This window comes from Carassius gibelio, chromosome A4 (genome assembly GCF_023724105.1).
Source record: "Carassius gibelio isolate Cgi1373 ecotype wild population from Czech Republic chromosome A4, carGib1.2-hapl.c, whole genome shotgun sequence".
NCBI classification, from domain to species: Eukaryota; Metazoa; Chordata; class Actinopteri; order Cypriniformes; family Cyprinidae; genus Carassius; species Carassius gibelio.
The window spans coordinates 24,151,115-24,171,461 of NC_068374.1; the positions used below are offsets into that span (position 1 = coordinate 24,151,115).

A 20,347-nucleotide genomic window follows, 5' to 3' on the forward strand; every position below is an offset into this window, starting at 1 on the left:
GGAAAGAGGGAGCAAAAATGTGAATTCCAAACAAAAATGCCAGAAGATTGGCAGTCTTAGAAGCTTCTGATTGGCTAAAGAGAGTGGCAAGCTAGTGTGATGGACTACTGCTGGCACACATGTGTTATTTCAAAGCTATCTGCCAGATTATAGAAACATTTCTTGTTTGGTATTCCAAAAAAATGCAGCACCTTTACATTTGATAATATTTATGCTATGAAATAAGAAAATACAAAAAGCATTAATGTACCTTTTGTCTGAACAGGCAGCATCCCAAGCACTTAGTATACTTCTCTGAGCTCCTGAATAAATGGTCAGGTTAAAAAAGAAGACGCTTTCTTTCTCTTCACTCACACATAGCATAAACTGTGGGAAAAGCAGTGTCTATTTCAGGAGGGGTTTATTCCCTTGTCCTTTTAAAGATAAAATACTAACCAAAAACTATAAATAACTTTAAGCTCAGCATGAGGGCTGGTTGATGCCCAAAGATGTCAAGGGGTTCAGGGACTGCAGTGCCAAAATAAAAACACTCACGCCAATCTCAACACATCGTATTTTTATAGGAGAAGCAACGAAACTGCCCATGCAAGCTCAAATAAGAAACGAAAACAAAACCCCGAACACAACCAAGGGTGCATAAACTCTGTTTTTAAATGTGGTTATTGTGTCCTGCAGATAATATTATCCGTTACAGGTCCAACACTTACCTACGAATTACCACGGAATTGTTTGTATGAATGAAAGCATCTGTCTGGATGCCATGTGACAGTAAAGAACACAATTTGATAGAAAATATTGCATTGAAGGACAAAATTCAGATACTGTCAGTTCCCGCCCTCTGCTGACATAAAAACGTTCTTGCAAAATGAACAGATATTGCGACTTTTGTGGGCCGCGATGGTATTGCAGGTGGGCCGCCAATTACTATTAAAAGAAACAATAATATTGTTCATATATGTACAAATGTCTAAGTCATAACATAATAACATCATAATATATATATAATATATAATTAAATAAAAAAAATTATCTTATTTATGTTTGCAGTATATGCTACAGAGCAACAGATGTTATATATATTATGATGTTATTATGTTATGACTTTTTTTTTTTTTTTACATATATGAACAATATTATTGTTTCTTTTAATAGTAATTGGCGGCCCACCTGCCAGCCCGAGTTATTTTCTGTTCATTGCCAGTTCATTCAATAAAGACAGTTAACAATCTAGCTTCTGAATCTGAGAAGTACTCATATGCCTTTCTTTCCTTCATTTCGACCACAACTTGTTAGGAATGATAAAATATTACATTTATATATATATATATATATATATATATATATATATATATATATATATATATATATATATATATATATATATATATATATATATATATATATATATATATATATATATATATATATATATATATATATATATATATATATGTATGTATATATGAAAGAAATACAATTCTTATATAAAATAAGTATGTTGATATTAATATTTTGGTAACTTTATGTAAGGGAACGTTTCAAAATAATGGACTTTTATTTTGAAAGGCGACTTAGGCCGCCATCATTCAAGACGTAACAGCGTCGCTGTCAGTGTTGGTTGGATCCGGTAACTTTACAGCTTTTCAAATCGTTTACTTTGTACCCTAATGCACAAATGTATTATTGTATTTTGTACGGTCTTGAACGCATGCAGTAACGTTACTTTTTCTCATAGCAGAGGTGTTTATTTATGAAATAACTGCAGTATGTGCACTGTTTACCAATAACTGTTTGCGTGACATTTCAGTATAGCAGCAGTTAAAACCATAACCAAGTTAAAAGACAACACGAAATGCTTGATCTAGGGCTGTTTTAAATGCACTGGGTTAGTTTCCCGAGTGGCTCAGTTGCTCGGACAACATGGGAAGCCGTTATATGTTTATGCTGGAGTGCCTCTGTTTCTACAACACAGAGGGAATCACTAGAGACCAGCCTGAGCTTCACTTCTAATCACTCGAGAGCAGAGGAGCACACAAGGACTCTTGTGCAGCACATGCAGTGATTAGATGCTTTGTTCGTGCTAACTAGGCTCTTACAAGTGATTTTAAATAGTCGTTCCTGATGAGATATGACTGCATCTCTTGACTTTGGTTGGCTGAAGTGGAGTCATTTGTGTTGATTGAGGTCTTTGTGGTTTCTGGGAGAGGTATAAAATCCTTTGCTTTTGTTCCCCTCACTCTATTTTTTTTTCTGCTGTGGACCAGATGAACCCTCCAGTGTTAGGGCAGTCATCTGCCCTTTTCCCAAACCTGGAGCCTGCAGGAGGAGGTGGGAAAGCCCCAGTCCTCCTGAGCGGCTCTATGGGACTCACCAGCTCCGATATGGAGCTCCAGAAAATGCTTATTGACGAGAGAATGCGCTGCGAGAACCACAAGACCAACTATCAGACCTTGAAAGTGGAGCACACCAGGTGAGGAACTGTGCTGTGCTGTGAATGAATACTGCATATCTATATACTGTAAGATATCCTGTTTAACTTCAGATGTGTGTGTGTGTGTGTGTGTGTGTGCAGACTGCAGGATGAATACACCCGGGCGCAGACTGAACTGAAACGCCTGCTCAGTGATCGCCAGGTCGCTCAGGAGAAACAGCAGCTGCTGCTGGCCGAGCTCAGAGGAGAACTGCTGGATAAAACACGTGAGCTGGAGGAGCTCAGACTGCAGGTACACATTACTGCACACTACTCTTTAGACTTTTTAGATTTACTGGGAGCACGTGGACTACATTTCATTATGGCATTCAAAAGTACTATATAAAACTGTAGTCTTACATACTAGTTGCTACTAATTAATAATCCTAGTCGTTCATATATTTTGATTTGAATCTATATGACAATATTTAAAGTTTTATGAAAATTCTGAATACTATTGCACATTGATAAATAATTATTAAAATACAAGTAAAATGTTTGGGCACATCTACTCATTCTTTGTTTTCCACGTTTTAGAATAATAGCGAAACGTCTATTTAAATTTTGAAATAACGCAAATGTAAATATGGGGAATAGGAAAAATATTTAACATATTAAAAAAAAACATATCTTACATATCTTATATGTAATATTCTCACTAGGTCGCGATACTTTGTCTAAATATTTTGTAGAAATTACAAAAATAAAATAAAAGTATACTCACAGACAAAATGGAAAGGATTTTTATAGATGCATATGAAGCTTTTTTTTGTAAGAAATACATAAACCAGTTTCATTTTAGTATTTATACATTTACTATTACAGCATTTTAGTTAGCGTTTAGTTTAGTTTTCTATTTAAATTTGAGTTTTGTCATTTTTATTATTATTAAATTATTTCTTTGTAGCTGTATTTTATTTCAGTTTTATTCGTTTTAGTACTTCCACCTTCCACTTTAATTCAGTTAGTTGCCATGAAAATATATAAAAATAAAATAATAATAATTTCAGTTCATTTCAATAACCATTATACATATATATATATATATATATATATATATATAGTTTTAGTTAACAATAACAACACAGATATGAATATATCTTGGAGCTCCAGAGATACGTAAACATAAGTATGCTTGAATTAGACATGTTGTGTTGTGTTGATCGTGTGTTTAAGGTGCTGACCCCTCAGCGGCTGGAGCTCTTGAAAGCACAGGTGCAGCAGGAGATGGAGACTCCCGTCAGAGAACGCTTCAACAAACTCCAGGAGGTAAAAGATGCCCCTCCACAACTATTAACTCCTGTTCTTATGACAACCACCTAAGTACATGCTACAGCCACAATCCTGTCCATTACAGATGATTGCTTTGTCTTTTCTACACGTTATAAAAAAACACAGTATCTACAAAGTAGTCTTGAAATGTCCTTCTTTACTTCTCTCTGTAACAGGAAGCAGAGAATTACAGGTCTGAGTATAATAAGCTCCGTTATGACCTCACTTTCCTCAAGTCAGAGTTTGATCACCAGAAAGAGGAGCACGGCCGAGTCCTGGAGGAGAGGCGGATACGCCATGAAGCTGATGTATGTTTTATCATTCTTAATTGGATTCTGACCCAGCAGTGTCTGTTTATGAAGCAGTTTTATATATGTGATGGTGCAGGTGGCCAGACTTGAGCGTGATAAGGAGGATCTGGCTGCTCAGCTGCAGAGCGGAGACCCGGCACGGGACGGGAAACGGGTCGAAGCCCTGCTGAGGGAGAAAGCTCAGCTCCACCAGCGGCTCAAAGGCCTGGAGGCAGAGGTCACTGAACTCAGGGCAGAGAGGAATAACTCAGGTGCACAGGCTGAAAATGTGCAGCGGATCCAGATCCGACAGCTGGCTGAATCCCAGGCTGCAGTAAAAGCCCTGGAGGTGAGCGGATTAAACTGAAGAGTTGTAGATTTTTGATAACAGATAAGATTTGATGAGGAAGTTTGTGAGGCAGGTTCAGTGTAAAAAAAATTATTTTATATATAAATATATTGTTAGGCTGAATGCAAAAAAAAAAAAAATATATATATATATATATATATATATATATATATATATATATATATATATATATATATATATATATATATATATTAAGGCATTTGAAGACAATTTTCTGTCCCCCTCTGTTGGTGTTTAGGCAGAGAAGCAGTCTATTCATATGCAGTTGGACCGGACAGAAAGTGAACTCCGACTATCTCAGGAACAAAACACACTCCTCACAGGCAAACTGCACAAAGCCGAACGGGAGATCAACTCGCTCAACAGTCAGGTGCACGAATACAGCCTGAGTGACTTGACCAGTCAGATTCTTTCACCACATTTCCCCATGCTTCATATCTATATTAATATATCCCATCAATTGTGTGTGCTTTCTTGGCCAGATTGAAGAGATGAAGCACACACATAAGCTGGAGTTGAGTAACTTAAAACTAGAGTGTGTCAGAGCCAAAGGAGACCTAGAAAGAGACCGCGATACACTGCAGTGCCAAGTAGAGGGTAAACAAACATCTTTCCTTTCTTTCATTAACTTTCTTGGAACCTATTTTACAATAATAAGTCTCTCTCTCTCTTAGGTCTACAGTCAGATATTGAGGTCATGAAGTCAGTGCTGGAGAGAAATAAAGAGTTGATATCTGAAAAAGAGCGTGAGATGGTGCGAAAGGTTCAGGCGGCAAGAGAGGAGGAGATACACAAGATGGCTGCTCTTCAGGAAGAAAAGTAAGCACTGTTGGTAATATCAGACGAGGAACGGATTCAAAGCTTCATAGGATTTTCTACATTCAAGTAAATTAATTTCATTGTCATCAGGCTGGAGCTGGAGAATCGTTTATCTGAGCTTGAACAGCAGAGAGCTCTTCAGGAGGCAGCAGGGAGCTCTCAGAAAGAGGAGTGGGAAGAGCGTGTCCGTGCTGCACAGTTGGGGGAAGAGTCTGTTCGCAGGGAACTGCAAAATCTGAGGCAAGGGTCATTTGATTCAGTTTAACATCCACATACATTTTTTTTTTTTATAAAAACATACATGGATGAAATGTTCACATTAATATTGATTACACGTTGACTTCAACTAAGTGAGAAGAAATTGCTAAATACTCAGTAGCTGTGTTGCAGTAAGATGGTATGATCTTGAATCCCTGTTTGATTTCCTGTCTGAATGCTTGTGATACAGAGTCAAGGTTCAGCAGCAGAGCCAACAGCTGGAAGAGCTAGAAAACTTAAGAGCAGAAAACGCGGACCTGAGACGAGTAAGCGCTGGAAAATATGTGAAATTACTGTGAATATAGAGATGGAGGTCAAAACGTAATCTGTTTTGTAAATTGTGTTTATCAGCAAAACGCTGAGCTGAATCTACAGATAGGAACCCTGTCTCACTCGGAGAGCGAGCTGCTGGACACCAATAGCAGACTGAGAGAAAGTCTGGAGCGAGTGAGAGAGGAGCTACGGAGCACTCGCACACAAATAGAACGGACCCAACAGGAAGCCGAGAGGTACGCCTTATTGTAATCTGCACACGTGTCACTGTCAAATGAGAAACAAAAAATATTTCAGAGAATGCTGAAAAAACAACCATTTAGCATTTCTTCAGGTTAGAAGCTTGCAGTAGAGTTGATTGGTAAGACGTATTGTTTTTTTTCGAAGAGAGATTCTGCTTCTATACAAGTGCTTGACAGAAATGTTTCCTTGCTATTACAAATATGGGTGATTTTTGATAATGGTACATTAGATCTCTTTTTTTTTTGTTTGTTTTTTTTTTTTTCGTCCTGACAGCTATATTAAAAATCTGGAAAACATTAAACCATATTACAACAGGTCAACTTCTTGAATGTTTCCAAACCCAATATAGATTTTTTTTCTGTATGTATGTAAATTATCCTGTTTGTATATCCCTATCTTTATTACAATTATTATTAATTGTTCTATTTTTTATGTTTTTTATTATTATTAAATAGTTAATGTGATTTTTACTCTTGTTCTTTCCATGAAAATAGCTTAGGGGGGGGTGAAATGCTCGTTTTCACTCAATATCCTGTTAATCTTGAGTACCTATAGAGTAGTACTGCATCCTTCATAACTCCAAAAAGTCTTTATTTTTATATTTATAAGAGAAAGATAGTCTGTAACACGAGCGCCTAGAGGTGTGACGTGTGGGCGGAGCTAAAGAATCACGAGCGCCAGTAGGCTTTTGAGTTGAGAGCATGTGGAAGCTGTGACACAGATCCAGAGGCTGAAATTTAACAAGAGCAGCATCAGCAAAGGCGGTATGCTATGTGGTATGTACTGAAACTGTATATATTTGCTTAGCGGTTTTGGAAAATGACTAAGTTCCACTTTGTCGTCTTTTTTTTTTTTTTTTTTTTTTTTTAAGCTGTACATGTGGAAAGTGCAGTTTGATGACAACATCGCATGTTGTTTACTTGATGTGCTTACGCGCTGATAGCTAAGTTAACAACACAGAGATATTTGAAGCAGTTTAACTCACCGCATGTGGTTCCTCCACACAATCGTGACCCTTTTCCGTTGGGACTGCATTATCCTTAAGAAATAAACGATGTGCAATCCGAAATGCAGAGAACAAACAAAAACATTTGCACAACTCCGTTGATGCTCTGTAAAAATAAACTCCATCCACTGGTCCCTTAATGTTGTTTCTCTTTTGGTAATCTGTGCAGGGTTGTCTTGCCCTGGCAACCAAAAACACACTTCTTTTGTGACTTTTCGCGACGCTCTCGCTCTGATCAGGCTGTGCTCAGCCTCTCAGTGCTCTGCTATACGGGAGCGCGCGCTCTTCTTAGGACCCATATAAGGAAATTCCGCTCCATCTAACGTCACACAGATCCATACTCGAAAAAAACTTTCCGAAACTTGTGACAAACCGGAAGAGGTTTTTTTGGAACAAAAATACTCCTTCAAACGTACAACTTAATTTTTGAAACTTTGTCCATGTTTAGCATGGGAATCCAACTCTTTAACAGTGTAAAAAAACTCAGTATGCATGAAATAGCATTTCACCCCCCCTTTAAAAATGATAACAATATATTGAACAGTGTATTGTTCAGTTAAGTTGATTAAGTGAAACGTCAATGTTTTCTTGTCACAGGTTGGTGGAGGAAAGGCGGGTGGAATGGTTGGAGGAGAAACACAAACTGCAGGAAAGAGAAGCAGAACTTCGAGAGAAATACAGCCAGGCCAAAGAGCGCCTGCAGAGGGCAGCTTTTGCTCAGAAAAAGGTAGTGTCTAAATTCTACAAACTTCTTTTTGGAAGTTACATTTATATTTCTTTGTACTTATTGTCACAACTATTGTTATTATAAAGGTCCATTATTGGTCTATTTTCTTATCCAGAGAAAAACCATGACAGAACTGAAAGAAAACAAACTTCAAGACAAGATTCAGCTGCTGGAAGCCAAGATAGAAGAACTTGAAATTGAAGCAAGCATGGCTAGAAAGTACTTTTGTCTTCAGTTTATAACATCATCAGGGGCCTTTTGCTATAGATAATATTGTATGTATATATGTATGTGTTTATTATATTATATTTTCAGGAAATCCTCATACTCTGAAGAACATGCTCAGCTCAGCAAGCGTTTGAAGGAGCTGCAGAGGAGACACAATGAGTTTCGTCGTCTGTTGCTGGGGAACCAGATGACCTCCTCCACCCCTCTGGCCCAATCCCTCCTCATCCCAGCAGAATCCATCTTCTCGAATATACAGGTGTCTGCAAACATCCCGTCCACAATCTAGAATATTCTTTTGTTAGCCATAACAAAACCCATGATACAAATCTGCTGCTTTCCCATCCTCCCCTCTCTCTTTTCCCCTTCTTCATCCCACTCATCTGTTCCTGCATTTCGTCTTTCAGGAGGATCAGCACCAGAGGGAGTTGTCTGTGCTCCGGAGACGCTTGGAAGAGTTGGAAAACAGTCAGCAACAGCAGCTGGAAGAGCTGGCTGCTCCTCTGGACAGAGACAGAGACCGAGAGAGACTCTCAAGCCCACGGGACGTGCTTTCTTGACCACTATCTGTGTGTTTAAACTCACCATGTGCCAAAAACTGAACATACTGTGACATTTCGCAAGTGGTTTTATTTGAAACGAGACACAATGCTTTGCAACAGAAAGGTCCCAGATGTTTCAAGAAAAACCTGTTGCATTATTTATTAATTGTCTGGTGGGACAATAATGTTTTAACTGGGAGGGAGGGGCTTCTAAAGCTTTCATAAATATTGTTGTACATATTAAAAATGATCTGTAACTTGTTTCAAACCTGAGAAGCCATATTTATATGACTCCAAGTGGGCATCTATAATAGGAGACACCACCTTTTCATCTTTTGGAAAAAAAGAGATTGAAACAAATTCATTAAACTGTTTGTATTTTGTGATCTTGAGATTTATTTATCACAATAGCTTTCAGAAGAGCTGACAGTGCATGTGTAACGGGTATTATGATTAAAAAAATAATAATGATTTAATTTAATGAACTCACTCCAACCCCATGATATCATTATTATTTTATTTTATCATTATCTTTTCGTTTTGTTATTGTTTACTTGTGACCAAATAATTAAATTAATAACGCAACAACTCAACGAACTGTCTGCCAAAAGAAAAAGAAAAATTAGTTAAAAAAAACAATACAAAGATACATTTATTTATAAAGTAAAAATTTGATGTCAAGTCTATGATTGTGTCTCAAACCATACTGAGCATCCCATCCAGATAGCATAGGGTCCACAACCTGATCTAATAAGAAAACGTAGCCTAAGTGTTTCACGTTTTGGCGGATGCATACGATTTGACTCGTGTAAAAACGTAGTTTACGTACGCATGAGGTCCTCCTAACCTAACGAAGTCGTACCAATTCATAAGAATGTGCCAAAATGTAAAATGGTTACGAATTGTTATGTTGGCATGTACTATTAAAAGGCATGCACGTGCCTAAATGTACACAAACCTTAATTATAATTTGCACACACTATTCAAATGCGGACGTGTTGATGCTCATAATCCTCCACCTGATGCCCAAATGCTCTGTTCACATCTATAATGTCCCAGAGTGTTGCTTGGGCGTTAAAGACTTGTGCAGCATCACTCGGAACTATAGGCTTCTGTTGAGTTAGAAAGCTCACATCGCTTTGACGCACTTGCCTTGACTCTGCAGTGAGCCTGAATCCGGACAGTGGCGCTCACTCCTCCTCCCCTCGCGCGCATCTTCCGATGCATTAGGAAACGCACTTCTTTCTATCTATCAAACATGAACTGGACACTGCTCGTATTGGGTAGTGTGTGCTTACTTGTCCTCGGACAGGACGCGTTCGTTCACGGGAAGCGCAACGCTCGGACGGTGACTTTCTCTCGGGCTGCACGCGGACACGGACACTCGAGACACAGACGGGACACCTGGACTGGACCGGCGCGTTTCACAGCATGCAAGTCTCCACTGTCACCCAGAGACCAAGCGCTTCTGCTCAGCCACACGCACGAGGTGAGGACGACATACTGAAGTTCACTCAGTCCGATTAAAGCCTTTTGACATTGAGATGAATCTCAAAAGGTGACACGATTTACCTGCATTTATCCTACTCCAATCCAACACTAAAGGTGACAGATTATAATCATGCTAAAAATATTTATGTATTTACTAAAAGTTAGATATTAGAGATTTCAACTGACGGTTGGGAATATTAAAAGTCTTCAATTTTATTTATTTATTTTGCTGTTTAGTTGTCCAGTGCACTGAAATAGAAATCTGAAACCATTCTTATTTATCTATTATATAATGTAAAATAATAATAATTATAATGTGCTATAGGTCTGAGGTTTGGAACAACACTAGTAATAGTCAAATATTTAAATTGTTGTCTGAACGGTCCCTTAAAATGACAGACAGAGCAGGAATGTCCGCTTCCATCAGTATAAGTGCAACCCTGTCCTGTGGTCTTCTTCCAGACTGTGTTTCAAGGTGATGAAGGATCCAGTTTTACCCTCACATGGGTTGGAGATGGAACTGGGGTAAATCAGTCTTACCAAATCATCTAAAGATTACCAGTAACTAATCATTATCTCATCTAAGTTCTCTGTTTTAGGGTCATTATCTTGGAAATTTGGATGAACATTGTAGTTTTTCATTCACAATCAGTCAGTTTTGATGTAAAGATTTGATATTATTGTATTTAAAGAAATAATGCAGGGGTAGTCTGAATGTTTTTTTTCTCTGTCCATCGCAGGTAATCCTGGTCCTTTCTACACTGAGCGCTCCCTCTGACTCGTTTTATGAAGGCGGTTCATCACGTCTTTACAGGAGGTCAGTGGTGCAGTTTTTACCTGAACACCATGTAGACCGGAGCTGCCCAATCCTGTTCCTGGAGATATACAGTATCTACCTGCAGACTTCAGCTCTGTAATCTGTAATTCTGTAATTGTCAGGTGCTCCTGAAGATCTAAACTGGCTGCTTACGGTGTGTTTGATCAGGGTTGGAGATAAACTCTGCATGAGGTAGATCTCCAGGAACAGGACAGTGCACCCTGGATGTAGACTAACGTTTATTGGCCTAGCCAGCTGTTTCTTAAATGATGCAACCAGTTTGGATTTATTTACTAATAAGCTGAATCTTTCTATAGTGAAGACTATGGAAAGTCTTTTCATGATGTCTCCAATGCCATTAAAAATACATTCATCAAGAAGGACTTTGGGATAAGTGCTGGGCCTGGGAACTCTCAACAGGTAATGTAACATGTGCTAACATCGAGTCTGAAGCCATAGCTTTATCTCTCGCGAGTCAAACTTGTCTTAGCTAATTCGGACAACTAATAATAATATTAGATGTAGTATCTATTTTTTCTATGTGACACCAGAGATTCTGTTCAAACAGCAGGCCGTGGCATTTATAATTTTCTCACGACAGCTCATGGTTTTAACAGACATTGCAAATGACAGCAGTCGCTCTGTGTTAAAACCAATCATGAAACCACACACTTTTTATAACTTCCTCTGAAGTGGGGTTGGTGTGAAGCTAATATCCTGCTGTGTGTTAGTTCTTTGGAACTAACTTTTGTCATCAACTGAAAAAAAACAAACACAAAAAAAACACAGTAATTCCTCCTCTTCTTGATGTCTGTCCTTTATTGTTTTATAAGTAAACTGTATGTAACGTTTTGTCACCATTATAGGTGATTCTAACAGCCAACCTGCCTTTCACCGAGACCCCAGGAGGAGTTATTTTTACGTCGATGGATGCTGGTGTGACGTTCAGATCAGTGCATCTTCCATTCCATCCAGCTCAGGCCATTCAGTTCCACTACCAAGAACCGAAATACCTCGTGGCCATCAGCAATGACGTGAGTAAGGTTCTACCTCCTACTCTTTGAAGCCCCCTTAACAGCTCGCGAGGTGATTCAGGTGTCTTACACCGCCTGTTTGTATTTGTAATTAGTTAAGACACTTGCAATGTCACAGTATTGTTCAAAATAATAGCAGTACAATGTGACTAACCAGAATAATCAAGGTTTTTCGTATATTTTTTTATTACTACGTGGCAAACAAGTTACCAGTAGGTTTAGTAGATTCTCAGAAAACAAATGAGACCCAGCATTCATGATATGCACGCTCTTAAGGCTGTGCAATTGGGCAATTAGTTGAAAGGGGTGTGTTCAAAAAAATAGCAGTGTGGCATTCAATCACTGAGGTCATCAATTTTGTGAAGAAACAGGTGTGAATCAGGTGGCCCCTATTTAAGGATGAAGCCAACACTTGTTGAACATGCATTTGAAAGCTGAGGAAAATGGGTCGTTCAAGACATTGTTCAGAAGAACAGCGTACTTTGATTAAAAAGTTGATTAGAGAGGGGAAAACCTATAAAGAGGTGCAAAAAATGATAGGCTGTTCAGCTAAAATGATCTCCAATGCCTTAAAATGGAGAGCAAAACCAGAGAGACGTGGAAGAAAACGGAAGACAACCATCAAAATGGATAGAAGAATAACCAGAATGGCAAAGGCTCAGCCAATGATCACCTCCAGGATGATCAAAGACAGTCTGGAGTTACCTGTAAGTACTGTGACAGTTAGAAGACGTCTGTGTGAAGCTAATCTATTTTCAAGAATCCCCCGCAAAGTCCCTCTGTAAAAAAAAGGCATGTGCAGAAGAGGTTACAATTTGCCAAAGAACACATCAACTGGCCTAAAGAGAAATGGAGGAACATTTTGTGGACTGATGAGAGTAAAATTGTTCTTTTTGGGTCCAAGGGCCACAGGCAGTTTGTGAGACGACCCCCAAACTCTGAATTCAAGCCACAGTACACAGTGAAGACAGTGAAGCATGGAGGTGCAAGCATCATGATATGGGCATGTTTCTCCTACTATGGTGTTGGGCCTATTTATCGCATACCAGGGATCATGGATCAGTTTGCATATGTTAAAATACTTGAAGAGGTCATGTTGCCCTATGCTGAAGAGGACATGCCCTTGAAATGGTTGTTTCAACAAGACAATGACCCAAAACACACTAGTAAACGGGCAAAGTCTTGGTTCCAAACCAACAAAATTAATGTTATGGAGTGGCCAGCCCAATCTCCAGACCTTAATCCAATTGAGAACTTGTGGGGTGATATCAAAAATGCTGTTTCTGAAGCAAAACCAAGAAATGTAAATGAATTGTGGAATGTTGTTAAAGAATCATGGAGTGGAATAACAGCTGAGAGGTGCCACAAGTTGGTTGACTCCATGCCACACAGATGTCAAGCAGTTTTAAAAAACTGTGGTCATACAACTAAATATTGGTTTAGTGATTCACAGGATTGCTAAATCCCAGAAAAAAAAATGTTTGTACAAAATAGTTTTGAGTTTGTACAGTCAAAGGTAGACATTGCTATTTTTTTGAACACACCCCTTTCAACTAATTGCCCAATTGCACAGCCTTAAGAGCGTGCATATCATGAATGCTGGGTCTTGTTTGTTTTCTGACAATCTACTGAACCTACTGGTAACTTGTTTGCCACGTAGCAATAAAAAATATACTAAAAACCTTGATTATTCTGGTTAGTCACATTGTACTGCTATTATTTTGAACAATACTGTATATGTGACAGTTTGTTGACATGCTCTCTCTCTTCAGGATGGGCTATGGCTCTCAGAAGACTTTGGGAACAGCTGGTCTAAAGTTCATGAAGGAGTTCATACGTTCACATGGTAATCTATTTAAAAAATATTTTCTATACTGTTTTTTCAATCAGAAACATATTCTTATTTGAAAAAAGCTATTCATTTTTGTAACTAAAATATGCTTTCCATTTTTTATTTCTTTTAAAGGGGATCTGGAATCACTCTTTTCTTCAGTTCCAGCCCAAAAGGAACTGGTGCGTGATTTCATCTAGGTTTTTCATCATTGAATAACATTGAAGGAATCATTAGTCAAAAATAGCTGATGTTCTTTGATATACATGTTATGTACAGCACAGAAAATTGGCCGTGCTTATAAACTGAATGATAAATGAGTGATCTCTATTAAATGGGTTTGACCCAGTGGAGGCAGCGAGACGAGGCAAGCTTATTCTAAGACGGACGCAGGATTTCGGCAAAACCTTCACCACCATCGCCAAGAACATCTTCTCCTTCAGATATATCGGTGGCTTCCTGTTTACCTCTGTCATGGAAAAACTGGTGTGGAACTAAGCCAATGTGCACACTCAAGCATGTGTTCTCCCACATGAACACACACCATGTTGCCCACCCTTTTTCATTTTCCCTTATGTAAAGAATCATCAAAGCTTGCTTGAGTTATGGGATGTTGTGTTTACAGGCCTCTCCCCGTGTCATCTATGTGTCCTCGGACCAGGGTGACCGTTTCCAAAAAGCTCAGCTACCATCAGCAACTACAGAGCAGGTGTGAAAAACACAAAGTTTTCCTAGATATCTATATATAAATCTAATTAATTAATAATTATTCATGATTTATTGATTAATAATAATACAAATATATTAATGTATTAATTGATATAATGTATGATTGATATAATGATATAATGCATGTAACACTATTATTTATGTAAGTGTGAACACACTTAATAATATATATATATATATATATATATATATATATATATATATATATATATATATATATAAATTTATAATGTATCATAATAGTATTGAAAATAACAAATATGAAGAAAAAAAATTAATACATATGAGACATTTTATATGAATATAATTAATATAGCAACATAATAAATAATATAAGAATTGATTTGCATTAATTTGTTACTTTATTAATAGTGTATACGTTTATTTATTAGTTATTCATTTAATTGAATATAATTACATATAATAATTATAATAGATTATATTAATAACTTATTATTCATATAATAAAATGTGTTTATTTTTTATGATTGTTTTATGACTGTGTGCAACTGTCTGACTCACTTTTGATGTCTGTTTGCAGTTCTACTCCATTTTGGACGGCGACGAGGACATGATCTTCATGCATGTGGACAACCCTGGAGGTGCCGCTTCACGCTTTTCAGCTTCCTCTATCATTTCTCCGTCCTGTAAGAGGCGTAAAAGAAAAGTATCAGTATTATTTAACAGCTCAACCACTGTTGCTGTGAGTTTAACAGTGTATGGATTGGACATGTCAAGGGAGTTCCACTTTGTGTTGACATATCATAGAATTCTAGAATCTTTTGGGTCAGTGTGTACGTTATTCATCTTGGAGTCTTGAGGTCTTTGTGCTGTGACGATCACTGGAAAGAGATAAGAGTGGGGATGGTGTAGACTTTCAGTCAGGCCTCCACTGTCACACTATAGTGGGAAGATACACACACATACACCCCTCACTGTATTTACATGTATGTACAGTATGACATACAGTCCATGGCTCATGTGAAGAGTTATCTTATTTCCCATCATGCTTTTAACATGTCGATTTGTTTCTCACCGGATATTCGATTCACATTTTGTCACACGAAGCTGGTTAGATGGGTTTGCTGTGTAAGCTTATGGCTGATCTCTTATCTCGTCTGAGAGAAAGCGGTGTCAGCCGAGTGTTTGTGTGTGATGTGATCTCGCATGCTTTCAGAAGACACACATTTTGGGACAATCTACACCTCTGATGACCGTGGAATCCTGTATTCGAAGTCTCTGGAGCGCCACCTGTTCAGCAGCGAGGGGAAGAGCGATTTCACTAATGTGACATCTTTGAGAGGAGTCTATTTCACCAATAGACTGGAGGAGGGTATGAACTTGTCTTAAAGGGTGCCCAAAGGGTTAGTTCACCCAGATTTGAAAATTACCTTTCAGCTTCCGTTTACCGTATTTGGTGTGCTTTATGCATGTATGTGAAAAAGGCCTAAATTAAATATTTTATGTTATCATAAAAATAAAAAAAGTGACATACAGCCAAGTACGGTGACCCATACTCAGAATTAGTGCTCTGCATTTAACCCATCCAAAGTGCGCACACACACACACACACACACACACACACACACACACACACACACACACACACACACACCCAGAGCAGTGAGCAGCCATTTATGCTGTGGCACCCTGGGACACATAGGTGGTATTGCTGACACGAGTCTCGAAACCCACAACCTTTGGGTTAAGAGTCAAACTCTCTAACCACTAGGCCACGACTTCCCCTGTATATAAGGCGATTGAGTCTCTTTGGTTGATTTGGATTAAACTAATGTATTCATATGAATATCTTTTACACATTTTTTGAAGCATCACCATTTAAGTGGAGTGGAGAGGGACAAACCTCTCAGGTTTCATCAAAAATGGCATTTGTTTTTTCTTTCAAAGATGAATGAAAGTCTTATGGGATTGAGTAACTGATGACAGAATTTTCATTTTTGGCGGGTGAACTATCGCATTAAGTGGTACATTTCCAGTCTCACTTGTATTGGTGATGCTTTTATGTCATTACTAAAAGATGTCGAACTCATTTTGGACCGCAGATGGACGCATTCGTTCAGTCATTTCGTTCGACAGAGGTAGACGATGGAGTTTTCTGAAGAAGCCAGAGAATGTGAATTGTCCAGACAGCTCAAAAAAGGTAACCGTTGAGGAATTCATTATGAGAAAATGTATTTCATTTGTAAAAAGTTGCATTTTTTTTTTCTCGCACATTTTCCCCCGCTCTGTTGACGTATTTCCTGTTCAAACAGGAAGTTGGGCAAGAACATATTGAACTAATTAAACTAAATTAGCCCTAACTGGACAAACATTTCACACAAGGCAATATTAAATGATCTGCTAAAAGCATTTATCGATTCAGATTAGCCTCAAAGTTAAAAGACAAATTTTGATTTCCTTAAAACCAAAGTAGCTATGTCATTATGTAACATATCACAGTATAACAGATTGTCAGGAAAAAATAAAAATCATGGCAGTGACTTGGTTCTATACGTCGGTTATTGATTGGATTATGAGACGTGAGGTTACTTTTTTTTCATGTCATGACGACTTTGAAGGTTACTGTAAATGTGTGATTGTATCCATTTTCTGTTCTAGTGTAACCTGCATATCCATGGAGAGCACAGTCATTTCATTGAAATCACTCCCATGCTGCCTCTCTCTGAACCTACCGCCATTGGTCTGGTCATCGCTCATGGTACTAGACCCTACCACCAATCTCCACAACTTTACAATCAAACTTGTCTGAATGTGAAATGTTACTGCAGGTAGTGTCGGTGACTCCATTTCAGCTGTTCGGCCGGATGTGTACGTGTCTGGGGACGGAGGTTACACCTGGTGGGGGACTCTGAGAGGACCTCACCACTACACCATCCTGGACTCTGGAGGCCTGATAGTGGCTGTGGAGGCGCATAGAGACAGACAGATCAGCTCAATAAAGTAGCACACCATCACTTGCCCTGAAGTTGTATTACAAGTTGTTCTTGTTCTAAAAGGAAAAAATGTATAATATGTAGTCACTGTCATATATGACTGTGTGTCTGAATGTATTCAGGTTTTCCACAGATGAAGGACAGTGCTGGCAAATATTTAATTTCACCAGCCACCCGATCTTCTTGGCCGGACTGGCATCCGAGCCGGGCACTAAGTCAATGAATATCAGCATTTTCGGCTACCGACCAGATGATGATGATCAGCCCATGTGGGTGGCTGTCACCATAGACTTTGAGCACCTGCTCACTAGAGAATGTAAGAAACATTTCAAGAATTATGGGCAGATTTTAAATACTGTTATAAGTGTTATGCTACATCACACAAATCATAGTGGCGACGAAAGCCAACTGTGGTGTTGCCTTATGACGCCTGCATCTGAACCAAAATTTGCACTTGAACACACCACAAAGACTACAGCCAATGGGCAACTAGCACATACATTCTAAACTTGCATGAGAGGAAACAGCTCTCCATATCAGCCTTTTCTTTTTTTTTTGCTTGCACTTGTTCACTTAGTTGAATAGCCAATCGAAGTGATCTCTCTTACCAAGCAGCCCATCAGCTTCACGTCACTGCTTTAAGAACGTAAAAGTTCCCTTGTAAAAACTACAGTTTTACAATCTCTCTGGGTTCCTAGGTGATGAACAGGACTATGTGCAGTGGTTGGCACACTCTGACTATGACTCTGACCCAGAAACAGATGGATGCCTCTTGGGGTACAAAGAAACTTTTCGAAGACTGAAGAAACTGTCAGCGTGTAGAAATGGGAGAGGATATGTGGTCAGCAGGCAGCAGCACCCTTGTCCTTGCACTAGAAATGACTACATGTGGTAGGAAAAAAATGCACCACACTGAGGTTTGGACTTCTGTTTGTGGCCAAACAGAAGAGTTTTCTGAACATCTCTCCTGTCAACAGTGAGTACGGTTTCTATCTGCATGAAAACACCTCGGAGTGTCTCCTGCAACCAGACTTCTTGAATCGAACCCAGTATATAAGCTTAAATGGGGAGCTAGATGACCTTCAGAATACAGGGTGATGGTGAAATATATCTTTATTTTCCATATATATATATTAAATACACGCACACGCATACACTTAATTGTTATAATTATACCACTGTGTTAAACAGGTATCGTAAGATTCCTGGTGATAAATGTGAGGGGGGTTTCAGCCCTCCGAGAAGAGAAGGAAAGGACATTTTACTAGCCTCCTCAAAATCGCACAGTGTGAGACCAGTGAGTGGCCAATTTTTCATGACAAGAATTATTGACTATACAGTGGCCAAAAACATTAAGTAAAATTACTTATCATGTATGCTACAATACAAAGAACATAAATCCAGTTTGCTTAACCAATATGAGGAAAAGTGGTGTATTTCTAAATATCAATCTGAATTTCATTCAGAAATGAATCAGAGCTTTAAAAGAATACATAAAGAGAAAGAGAGTTGATGAACTGGATTCATTATACATTTATTGTCTTTCTACTGGCAGCTGGGCATGCTGGTTCTTATTGTGGTGTGTACTTGTGTGGGAGTCATTGGTTTGGTTATTACTGCAGCATTAATAATCACTTCAAGGAGAATAAACTGTAGGCAAAGGTAAGATCTGACTGGCCTCTGTTGGATACAACATCCATTTGAAGCCACATTCAGTATCTCTCACACAAGATATACATTGCAGAAGTTAGATTCTCTATTGGTCAAATTTTGCCCTCTGCAGGTCACCTGCTTATCGCTTCTCTGCTCTGCAACTCCAAGATGATGATCTGTCTGTTAGCAATGACAGCAGGCCCGATGGCAAACTAAATGGTTTCCACGTCCAGGAGGATTCTGATGATGTGAGTTTGATGAATCAATCAACATTATCCTCACCTGTATCCAATGAATTTCTCTGTTTTTATATATTTTAGCATTTGCTTGCTGACTATTTTTTTTTTTTTTTTTTACATCTTCTTTAGGAACTCATTGAATGAACAACATTTAAACTCTAGAAACTACTCCGGATTTGCAGACAAGTGTGAATTGTTTCAAATGAATCTCAAACCCAGGCACTGTAACGGGACAATAAACGCTTGGAAATAATGGTGAACTACATTTTTCAAGCCGAGGAAAATGATATCAGGTTCTTATTTTGTCCTATGAAGTGTCTTATACAGGATAATCATTATGAGTGAATTTATTTTCACCCTCTCTGTGCACTGGAATCATTCACATTCCCTCAGGCTGCTGCCGGAAGTCCTCCTTGAGATTTGTATCAGTCCACCCCTGTCAGTATTTCTTAAACTATGTATTTTCAAATAAACCAATCTACTGTTTTTGAATTGTAAATGAATTAAAATGCATTTAAAAATCTGCATTATTTATGCTTATCCTATTTTTTTTATTGTGTTATCCATAATACACCATAATAAACATATTGTTTAGTATATAATTAGTAAAAAAATGAATTTTTTTAAAGCGCTTTATACAGTATAGGCAATGTCATACTGCATAATTTGGCAGAAAAGTTCTCAACTGCAATACCAATATAGAATACTACTACAGACAAATGTCAAATGAGAATGACACCAAACAGTTGTCTGTCTCGAAAAACAAATAAACCACACACCTCACAAGAGCATACACTCACCTCACACCTCCTCACTAACACACACTCTCACACATATACTACATACCACACTACACACCAACAAGAATCATACTCTCACATATCTTCACTAAAACACCCATCTCGCTCAAGATTCAAGAATATTTAAGCAATACAGGGCATAGTAAAAAAAAATAATAATAACAAAACAAATTAATTACTTTATATATAAAGTATGTAGCCTATACTATTGTCTTTGAATTGCATTGCCTAAATATAATGTGTTTTTCAGACTATTGCCTGTGTATATTAACATATAGTATAAATACAATATCTATAATTTCCT

At 38.2% G+C, this 20,347-nt stretch overlaps 2 protein-coding genes across 5 annotated transcripts; both read left to right on the forward strand.

The window, feature by feature from the left end:
• Positions 1-1,560: 1,560 nt before the first annotated feature.
• LOC127974127 (centrosomal protein of 83 kDa) lies at positions 1,561-8,881 on the forward strand. Of its 2 annotated transcripts, none has more exons than XM_052577417.1 (16): positions 1,561-1,627; positions 2,265-2,470; positions 2,573-2,723; positions 3,647-3,739; positions 3,919-4,050; positions 4,130-4,381; positions 4,641-4,772; positions 4,885-4,999; positions 5,077-5,221; positions 5,312-5,461; positions 5,670-5,745; positions 5,831-5,988; positions 7,599-7,728; positions 7,844-7,947; positions 8,044-8,212; positions 8,361-8,881. In XM_052577417.1, the coding sequence occupies exons 2-16, from the start codon at positions 2,265-2,267 to the stop codon at positions 8,511-8,513; spliced, it is 2,166 nt and encodes a 721-aa protein (XP_052433377.1). In that variant the 5' UTR covers positions 1,561-1,627; the 3' UTR covers positions 8,514-8,881. The 2 variants fall into 2 exon arrangements, with proteins under 2 accessions (XP_052433377.1, XP_052433378.1); XM_052577418.1 differs by lacking the exon at positions 1,561-1,627 and adding an exon at positions 1,641-1,740.
• A 779-nt stretch (positions 8,882-9,660) lies between these two features.
• LOC127974091 (sortilin-like) lies at positions 9,661-19,778 on the forward strand. 3 transcript variants are annotated; one of them, XM_052577415.1, is made up of 21 exons: positions 9,663-9,984; positions 10,449-10,511; positions 10,727-10,803; positions 11,121-11,223; positions 11,670-11,837; positions 13,610-13,683; positions 13,804-13,850; positions 14,018-14,154; positions 14,294-14,377; positions 14,939-14,999; positions 15,578-15,730; positions 16,461-16,558; positions 17,017-17,116; positions 17,187-17,358; positions 17,474-17,667; positions 18,050-18,242; positions 18,329-18,445; positions 18,543-18,648; positions 18,907-19,013; positions 19,135-19,252; positions 19,373-19,778. In XM_052577415.1, the coding sequence occupies exons 1-21, from the start codon at positions 9,754-9,756 to the stop codon at positions 19,385-19,387; spliced, it is 2,418 nt and encodes an 805-aa protein (XP_052433375.1). In that variant the 5' UTR covers positions 9,663-9,753; the 3' UTR covers positions 19,388-19,778. The 3 variants fall into 3 exon arrangements, with proteins under 3 accessions (XP_052433376.1, XP_052433375.1, XP_052433373.1); XM_052577413.1 differs by having other exon boundaries at positions 9,664-9,984; positions 15,575-15,730; XM_052577416.1 differs by lacking the exons at positions 18,907-19,013; positions 19,135-19,252; positions 19,373-19,778 and having other exon boundaries at positions 9,661-9,984; positions 15,575-15,730; positions 18,329-18,451.
• The last annotated feature ends 569 nt before the right edge of the window (positions 19,779-20,347 follow it).

Excerpts from the sequence above, each read along its gene's own strand:
- LOC127974127 (XM_052577417.1), top strand. The coding sequence starts at position 2,265 with ATGAACCCTCCAGTGTTAGGGCAGTCATCTGCCCTTTTCCCAAACCTG. Across the intron at positions 2,724-3,646 it reads TGGAGGAGCTCAGACTGCAG|GTGCTGACCCCTCAGCGGCT; the intron begins GTACACATTACT and ends CGTGTGTTTAAG. Across the intron at positions 5,989-7,598 it reads ACCCAACAGGAAGCCGAGAG|GTTGGTGGAGGAAAGGCGGG; the intron begins GTACGCCTTATT and ends TTCTTGTCACAG.
- LOC127974091 (XM_052577413.1), top strand. The coding sequence starts at position 9,754 with ATGAACTGGACACTGCTCGTATTGGGTAGTGTGTGCTTACTTGTCCTC. Across the intron at positions 13,684-13,803 it reads GGAGTTCATACGTTCACATG|GGGATCTGGAATCACTCTTT; the intron begins GTAATCTATTTA and ends TTTCTTTTAAAG. Across the intron at positions 15,731-16,460 it reads CACCAATAGACTGGAGGAGG|ATGGACGCATTCGTTCAGTC; the intron begins GTATGAACTTGT and ends TTTGGACCGCAG.